Raw genomic sequence first — 8902 nt, 5'->3', positions numbered from 1 at the left:
CAGTAAGACAAGTCAGCCCAAATCACTAATGACGTTGAATAGATTGCAGACAATGACATAGAGCGAGCAATGACTCCCATTCATCAGGCCTCTTGACCGGTGACTGTCACCGCGACATGATGGACAGACGTGGACTTTGCGATGATCAACCTACTTGCGGACAGACTCTAATCCCGAAGCTAAGATAGTTACCCTTTTGTTGGGTTTATCTAGGCTGATTTGGTTCGCGAAAAGTGCGGAAACTCACCTTTTTGAGCGATTTAAACGCCTAGGTTATTCGAACTGGCTCCGAAGAAGTCCGCCCAGGTAGTCGGTGCGGAGCAGATGCTTGCCGCGCTCACGATGGTAGTCGAGCGCTTCGATTGTGCACTAGCCTTTACCTGTTTCTAGTCATCACTAATTTTCAACATCAACACTTACACCGTGTGACCTGACGCTTACCAAACTGTCGTTCACTCTCCGGGTGCATACTCCATATGGTGACTGATCCATTGATTTGTTATCGTCTTTCAAGGGATGGCCACCTCGTTAACGCAGGGGGTTATCAAAGTAATATGCTTCGGTTGAAAGTTGTGTTATCGGTCCCATAACTACCTTAGACTGAATTTCATTACAATGCGTTGGACGTACATGCCACCGGGATGCGACAGTCTTTTGTGCGGTTTCTCTATCCTGGACCTTGTAGAGGACTGTTTTCCAGAGTCGTCTTGAGACATTCCAGAGGCTGTCGATTTTAATCAGGATCTCACAGGAACGTATTTAAGTGGTCTTAGTTGGTGGGTGCTCTCTTTTAGGTGACTTATTGAGACTGCCTTATTTACTTTTCAGAGAAAGTTCGATAAGGCTTACAGTCGTTTATTCCCAAAGTGTGTTTTACACTCGTGCATGTAAATACCTATTTTGTTGTTCTGTCATTAATCGCATTTCAAAAGTTCTTTCTCACGCAGAGAACCGGTGTGATCTTCCGCCATGTCGAAGCACACAGGAAGTAAATCTACCAAAAAGTCCAACACGTCAGCCAAGGGATCCGGAACTTCAACAGTATTCAAGGAGGACAATAAGGGCCCGTATGCCGTGGTTATAGCTAATTTATTGTCCTCTCGCTTCGAGCCTCTTGTGAACCACACAGCACACTGTTTGTTGCCTCTTGCGGGTGTTCCACTACTCCATTTCACTTTAACTCGTCTTATTGAGGATGGTTTCAAAGATATTCTAATCTATGCCTGTGATCATTACGAGCAGTTACGATCTTTTCTGCGGAACAACTCTTGTTACAAGTCTGTACGCATTTCGGTACACAACGGCGAAACGAGTCACAGTTTGGGTGATGTTATGCGTGACCTGGATACGAGTCAGGTTATTCGTGGTGTGACTGATTTTTTTCTGGTTCCTGCGGACTTAATTTGCGCAACCCCGCTGATGCCATTTTTACGACAACATGAGGATCTTCGTTCCCGTAATTCAAATGCTATTCTTAGTTTGATACTTCCTCCTTGTTCATCGAAACTAAGCCCATCCCAGGCAGCTGAATGGGGTGTCACAGTTTTGTTCTCGCATACGGCTGACAATCGTCTGATTCAGTTATCCTCCGCTCTGGACGATCCTTGTCCGATAATAGCCGCCCAGGATTTACTCCGGACAGACCAGTTCTCAGAGCTTGCCTCGGATTTGTTGGACCTGGGCATAGCTGTCTGTAGCCACCACATTCCTGCATTGTTTCAGGTAAGCAACATCTACTTCGGCAATAGTGCTTCACTGTCGTCTAAGCCCAAGCATTCTATTTGTAAGGTCTTGCCATTCGACAGGAATTTTACCCTGTTTTTCATTCTCAATGCCACGCCGTTAGATTCATCTAATTCTTCAGATGTGTTTCTAGTTATCCTGAGGTACTCGAAGCTGGTGACTAATTTTGTTGAACGGAACATTAGATGAATACATGTGGCGGAGTGTACGAAAGTCAAATCTGAAAGGGGATGGTGGGGCCTATTGCCAGCATGAATAACAGCCACCAAATTAATGCTCCTAGAGTAGTTAGTGCCATTCGTAATTTTGATTTGAACAAGCCATCGAGTATCTGTGATATTCTAGGAAATATGTGGTCCAAAGTTGTAGCAGGTGGTAACTGTCCCTCTGTGAACTCATCTTCCTCAATCTTATTCGAACACCTCGATAACTAAGTTAGTGAAACAATCGGTCCATCCCCACGAGGTGGACGCAGTTTGAGCCCTTTTAAAGGATTGCGTTTTTTGGTTTTGTTATTTTCACATCGGATTCGTAAATGACAAAATATGGTCCAAATAGTGCTTATAAGAGTGCGTTGTTAAATAGTGGGTTCCAAGAATCTGATGGAACGTGATCGCAAGAATATCAACTAGGGTTGGACTAATCGGGCAGCTCATTTCCACTCCATGCCTTTGACCTTGAGTAATTGATTGTTAAAAGTTCACCTTTAAAGTACTTCTCTGGATTCAGCAAGCGTATACGAAAAGTAATATCGGACATGTGTTCCAAATAGAAATCAAAACGTCCAATATGCACATATATCCGTTATCGACGTGCAGATTTTAGAACGACTCTGAACCAAAGTATCCTGAAGACTGAGTGAACGAATGGGTTCGAGGAGGTGTTTCACCCAATGACCGATTGAATGGTGCGGTGGATTGCCCATGTTGTGCCGTTCTTGGCGAACAGGTTTCTCCTATATATTTTGGACAGTCCATATATACGTGGATTGTATGGGCCAGTAGACCTTAGATACTCGTACTTAGGTTTTGTTATAAAAAGTAGTCTTTCAATCGTTCCAAACGGTCAGTCTGGCTTCTATTGTGGGATTTTTCTGAAGGCTTCGGTGAATTTTCGCCCCATCTGAAAGTATCTTGGACAGTTTTCCGTCAGTCGATTTTGTTGGGCAGCACTATTTCAGAACTCGTACTTAGACGTATCAAAATCACGAAGAATACAAAATTTCTGTTCTCAGGCAAGTACTTCCAATAATCTGTCATCAAACGTAACACGAAGAGTTGTGCACCTACTTTTCTGGTCGATTCGGAAAGTTCCACAGTCTTGAGTAATATTTAGAGTCCGCCGTGGTTTTTAGCTTGTCTGTCGTGCGCAAAATCAGTGAATTGATTGCACTCGTTGTTGCAACTGACCGACATATCCTTCGTGTTCTACGGTTTTGAGTTTCCGTGAATCATTTTGGCTGGGTGCACGTCTTCTGAGTTATGTGCGGTCGGGTCTCATTCCATGTCTGCGTAAGAACTTCCAATAAACTTCGAGATAAAAATGCACGAATACACTACTGGATGAAATCAGTCTCTGCGTTCGCAAATACAATCTGGTTACAAGACTCAGTTAACGGTGGACTTGTTTAGTAGTTATGGTTTCCCTATACGTTTAAGTACTCCCATTTTTAATCATGAAACGAAGGCTTGCGAACATACGGTGACATTCGGACAAGATAGACTTGTTCCCAACTTTCCTGACGATGCTTAGAGAAAACCTGGTAGTTACCAAGTCGTAGGTTCGGAGGTTTTACAAATGATGATTGCGAAGCGGAATTTTTATGGCTCATGTGCACACGAGTGGTCCGCGACCGCTTGGATTTGGCATCTCTGAACATCAAGCCATCGAGTTTTGCCGTATGCATCTGATTAGTCCCAACGGGGATGAAACGCACAGCGCGTTGTTCTTACGGAACCATACCTTTCTAATGCACCCAATGCCTATTTATGATTGATTAAATTTAGCATGCAAGTAGTACAAACCATCTGAATTAGGGGATTTCTCGCAAGTGGTGAAATGTCCTCCGTCGTCCGATTTGTAACTTTACTGTGCCCAGAAGTTACTGTCTTCGTCGACGGTTTTTTATTCTAGTCTTAGGGGTCTTGATTTGCTAATGTACACTGCTTAATACGTTTAGGATGGATAAGCGTGCGGTCGAAATCGCCCCCAATTGTCGTAGTAAGAATGACCGTTTTCTAGTTATCCTAGTGTCAGACTTCATCAGACTGAATCTACCAACGAAACGATGTATGGTGTAGCCCAAAAACGGCTGTAGGCCGCCAAAACTGTATAAGCCACCGCTCCAAGCTGGTTTCCCAACGGCAGGCCGGGGGAAAGTTTTCGCCTCTATCGTGGGATGAAAGCTTTATGCTTCGCTCGGCATCAAAGCCAAACTCACTTCGGATCTGTTGTTTTGTGAAAATGGATAGTTGGATCACTTCACTCGTCGGCGTGATTCAGGCGTCGCTTGAAGATCAGCTTTCATTTTTCCTCTGTTGCTATTTTTAGGTTCAGATCACGTTTGAATATTCGCCAGTCCGTTGAATATCCGTCAATCCGGTCGGATGATTGTTATGTTGATTCGGGAAAATCCGTTTTTTGTCGACCAACAAGCCATTCAAAGCAGTTAAGATTTGTCTTGTAATTTTCGCTTGTTCTTCACTTGTGAACATTCTGAAGCTGTTTGCTGCGTTGGTATCTTTGCGTTTTGCTGGAAGTTTCAGTACCCTGGGATTGGAATTACGTAGATGTTGCTCGAAGAGTAGGACGTCTACAGTTTCGTCTCGAGTTTTAATCCATTCAAGTCCGTTCAAGTTCACTGCAGTTTGGTATTATCTGTGTTTACTACGTTTCCTCTGGTTGTATGCCATCTATTTGCCTAGAGCATGGTGAATCACAATTGCTCAATAAGTACTAGAGGTCGCACGAATGCATCCACATCTCAATTGGCATTGGTTTTCATTGAATTTTTTACGCTCTACAACAGGCGATTAACATATTCGAATCCTGGAGTTCAATTAGAACAGGCACCCTACTATGAGTTGTCATTTAGACTTGTGGTATCAGTGTTTCCGTTTTGTTGCATTTCGGCCGCTATTCCACAGCATCTTTGCGGCACTCATTATATTCCGTTTTTTTGTAATAGGATAATTTCGACTATCAGACAATGAATGATCTGGTTCACGATGTCCTCACCAACGAAGAAGTCATGGGTTATTCAATCCATATTAACCCCTTGCCGTCTGGTCCGCTTACCTTAAGGGCGGCGCCTGACCTCCACAGCTTGATCAACACTACCTTTACTCTGTTAGCACGTGAGGAAGGGACTGCCTCACTGTTCCCACCAAGTTTTCTCATGGACCTCAGCACACTACATTGTGTCGGTCTTTCATGCTACGTGGCAAAATCAGCAAAAGTGCATCCGAAGGCAAGATTGGTTGGTGCCTGTCTAGTTGGACCCGGTTGCGTTATTGGATCTGGTGCGTGTTTGGTCGACTGTGCTCTCACTTCCAACTGTTACGTGGGACGGCTTGCGCGACTCCGGCGTGTTGTTGCGTTGCCCGACGTTTTTATCGGTGATCGTGTGAGGGCTGATACAGCATGGATTGGTAGTGGAGCACGAATTCTGGATAGCTTTCACCTGCCTCCTTCTTGTTTTGTTGGATCGTCTACGGAAGCCGTTGTCACGCTTGGTCCGGGTCGTGGATCTCTGCCGCCCAAATGTGTGGTTGTCGCCCCTAGAGACACGGACCTTGTCCTAGAACCCCAGATAGGTGGAGAAAATGTATGGGCTACGTTATATACCAGGAAAAATCGTCCAGGTCGGGTGAGTTTCCCCCATTTGAATTTCATTGTTTTGTGCACCCTACTCCTGTTTCATTAACAACCCAAACGGAACCGCGTCTTCACCAGTTGTATATATTTTTGACATGTGTTTTTGTTCGTGAATCCTGGTTAGGAGGTGTTCCTTTCACCATATTGAGTTACGTTTTAGTCTCTGGGCATGATGTTTTGGTTACTAATAAGAACGCTTCAACAAGACATCAACTAATCGGTTTGTCAATGTATCAGTCTTGGCATGATCTGGTAGACATGGTTAGGGTGTTTTGAGCACGGCATCGGGGCATTTTGCACTTCAAAGGGAGCGTGGGACCAGGCTTGATGCAGCTTTGAGAATGCATAGTTCAGAAACAGTATAAATCATCATGATGTCGAGCTCAAATTACGGAATGGAAGGTTCACGAAGTGCAAAGTCATGCTACGGGACGTATCGTCTTCTAACCGTGCCATCTCTTTGAACATGCCTCCATGGATTTAAGAAGTGACATTGGAAGTTGTCGGACGCGATACGTATCTTGGAGTTTGTATTGGCTTCGACGCTGGTGTGACAGACGAAGTCAACGCACGAATCTCAAGGTCTAGAAGTGCTTTTTTAAACTGGCGCCACTTGTGACATCAAGAAAGCATGTCACTGAGTCTCAAGGGACGTGCTTGTCAGACTAAATCTCGAGCCGTATTGTTGTACGATTGCGAGACGTGCCCATTTCGAGTGGAGGATCTCAGACATCTTCAGTTCTTTGAGCACCTGTGTCTGAGAAGTATGCCTGGAGTCGGCTGTTGCAGAGAATTCGCAATGACGGGTTCTTCGTGAAGCAGAGGGTACTCCCCTCAAGGAATGCATGCAGAACTGCGAGTTAAGGTGGCTTGACTGTGTCGTACGCATGCCGAGACGAGCGTTATTTTTTTCGTCTCCTTCTAAATCGCGCGAATCTAGAGGTGGATAAAGTTCAATATAGCAGAAGGGAGTGAAACATGTTGGGAGATTTTGGGTGTTCTTTGCCTTGCAGTGTGGACCGTCCTTGTGCTTGGCTTGAGACACTGAACGACATGGTGGCTAACCGATGACTGGCATTCATGCGGTCAACTTCTATTCACATTGTCTATCTGAGTATTGGAGGTGTAAGCACCTAGGATGTTTGTGGTAGGCTAACCCTAGGTCCCCTCCTTGTACTGTTTCTTTGCTTTATAGGGGTTTATTGAAACGAACTGACATGCTTGTACGGCAGTGAAGCACCAGCGTTCTTATCTGCGGTTGCTGTCAGTGATTATGATGATGATTCTTTTTTCGTCGTAACGTTTACCAAGTAACTGCATGCGAAGAGCACTGCTACTAGGATGGCGGTTTGGCGCCCCTAATTGAAGATCATGGTGTGTAGCGCTGTAGTGCCTTTGTTTTTGTTGTGGTACTTTGTCAGTGTGCTTGGGTGACAAAAATAGACACATCACTCTACAAAGAGGAGATAATTACATTCGTATTGGGAACAAGGAGCTGGAAATCCGTTTGCCCATTTGGTAGTTTGATCCATCTGCCGCAACTTCGCTCGGTCACGTGCAGTATCATACTAGAACCTGTGTAGGACGCTATGTCCTTATCGTATGAAGGCATTTAGTAGGCAATCTACGGAATGAAAGTAAAACAACAGCTCTTTGGCATTCTGCTTCTTGGTTTGCTATTTCTCCCAGATTTTTTGGAACAACGTTAATGCACCTCGACTCTCCACCGTCGGGAAACAAATGCCGGAACGACCTGAGCCACAACACACAGAATATGACTCATGACGTGAATTTCGCTAAAAGATAATAAGTAACGAATTGTGTTCTGTAGTATTTTACAATCCAGGCCTTCAGTGAACTCAAGTTTTCGTATCGTTTCTTTACCATAGATACGCTCCGGGCGCACAACCTCTGACAGTCGGTCTACTGGAAGCGAAAGTGACTGGGAAGAGCCTTCCGAACAACAGAATATTGACATAAGCGGTGAAGGAAGTCTCTGGGACACAGCAGACGATCGGCTCCGATCTTCTATGAAAATGTCTCGCCGTGCTGTTAACCATAGCCGTCTTTTGAGCAGTACTAGCGAGTCACACCGAGCAGGCAAGCCAACTCGTAAGCAAAGCCGTCGTGCATCCGGTGTTACAGATAGTGAGGCTGAGCCTTCTGGTGGCAGTGCAGATGAAGGTGAACAATCTGAGCTATTTTTGATTAGCGAAATACAGCGTACGCTTGAGCATTGTGGAGATACCGCGGATGCGACCGAGAATGTGATTCTAGAAGTGAATTCCCTGAAACATGCCTACAATATACCAATAGATGATTTACTGTTTCTCTTGGTCAAGGCAATTCTGGACTTAACTTGTTCAGCCGTGTTGGGTGGCGCCTCTGCTGCAGACGAGAAAGCACAAATTCGTGCATTTATGACTGAATTTGGAAAACAAATATCTCGGTTCCATGGAGTGCTCAGGTCTTATTTTTCCGGTTCCAACGCGGATGGACGTTTATGTCTTCAGGCTGTTGAAGATTCCGCCTGCTATCAACCGCTTATCATGTCCTCTAGCCCATTCATCGCTCACATGCTATACGACAGAGAACTTCTTACAGAACCTGCGATATGGTGGTGGCTAGACAACTCACCACTTCTCGCAGACGAAGAACTATCGGAACATACGAAGGCGATTCGTGATAAGCTGAAGCCATTTTTGACTTGGCTTAAAGATGCAGAAGAAGAGGAAGATGACGATGATGAAACGGACGAGTCTAGCGAAGACTAAGTGGCCTGTTTTTTTAAATTATATTTTGCTATTTTCAGCTATCTCTGTTATTACAACTAGCTGGTGTACATACCTTGGTTATATGCATGATTCCACCTGCTGATGGATAAAAGACGGCGATCGACTTGATTTGTTCTTTGACATCCGTATTTTTGGGATACCTAAGTAACCACCCAGAGCGGGGTGGTGGAGTCATTGATCAGTTTCTTTCTTCTACTGGCATTTTGTTGGACTTTGTGCCCGCCACCAGCAACAGTGCGATAAGTTCTATCAAATAAGTAACAAAACCCAGCTTCTTGGCCTGTATTTTAAAACTCCTCACTGGGAAACATAGTACTTACATTAAGAATTCGTATGACTTTGCCAACAAAGTAGCGGAGGTCACCGTTGAACCAGATGACATCGTTGTAAGGTTCGATGTCAATTCGCCAAAAGGGGACTATTTAGAAATAGCTAAACGACTGCTACTAGCAAACATCACCCTTTCAGAACGGACACAGCTTACGGTG

The 8902-nt window shown here is 44.7% G+C and overlaps 1 protein-coding gene across 1 annotated transcript; it reads left to right on the top strand.

The window, feature by feature from the left end:
* Positions 1-501: 501 nt before the first annotated feature.
* On the top strand, positions 502-8528 carry T265_01495 (hypothetical protein; the record flags this gene model as incomplete). The annotated part of the gene is made up of 3 exons (XM_009165536.1): positions 502-1722; positions 4931-5611; positions 7509-8528. The coding sequence occupies 3 exons, from the start codon at positions 970-972 to the stop codon at positions 8391-8393; spliced, it is 2319 nt and encodes a 772-aa protein (XP_009163800.1).
* Between the last annotated feature and the right edge of the window lie 374 nt (positions 8529-8902).

This window comes from Opisthorchis viverrini (genome assembly GCF_000715545.1).
Source record: "Opisthorchis viverrini unplaced genomic scaffold opera_v5_16, whole genome shotgun sequence".
Taxonomy (NCBI): domain Eukaryota; kingdom Metazoa; phylum Platyhelminthes; class Trematoda; order Opisthorchiida; family Opisthorchiidae; genus Opisthorchis; species Opisthorchis viverrini.
Note: the sequence above shows the minus strand (reverse complement) of the source record. Positions and strands in the feature narration are given on the sequence as shown.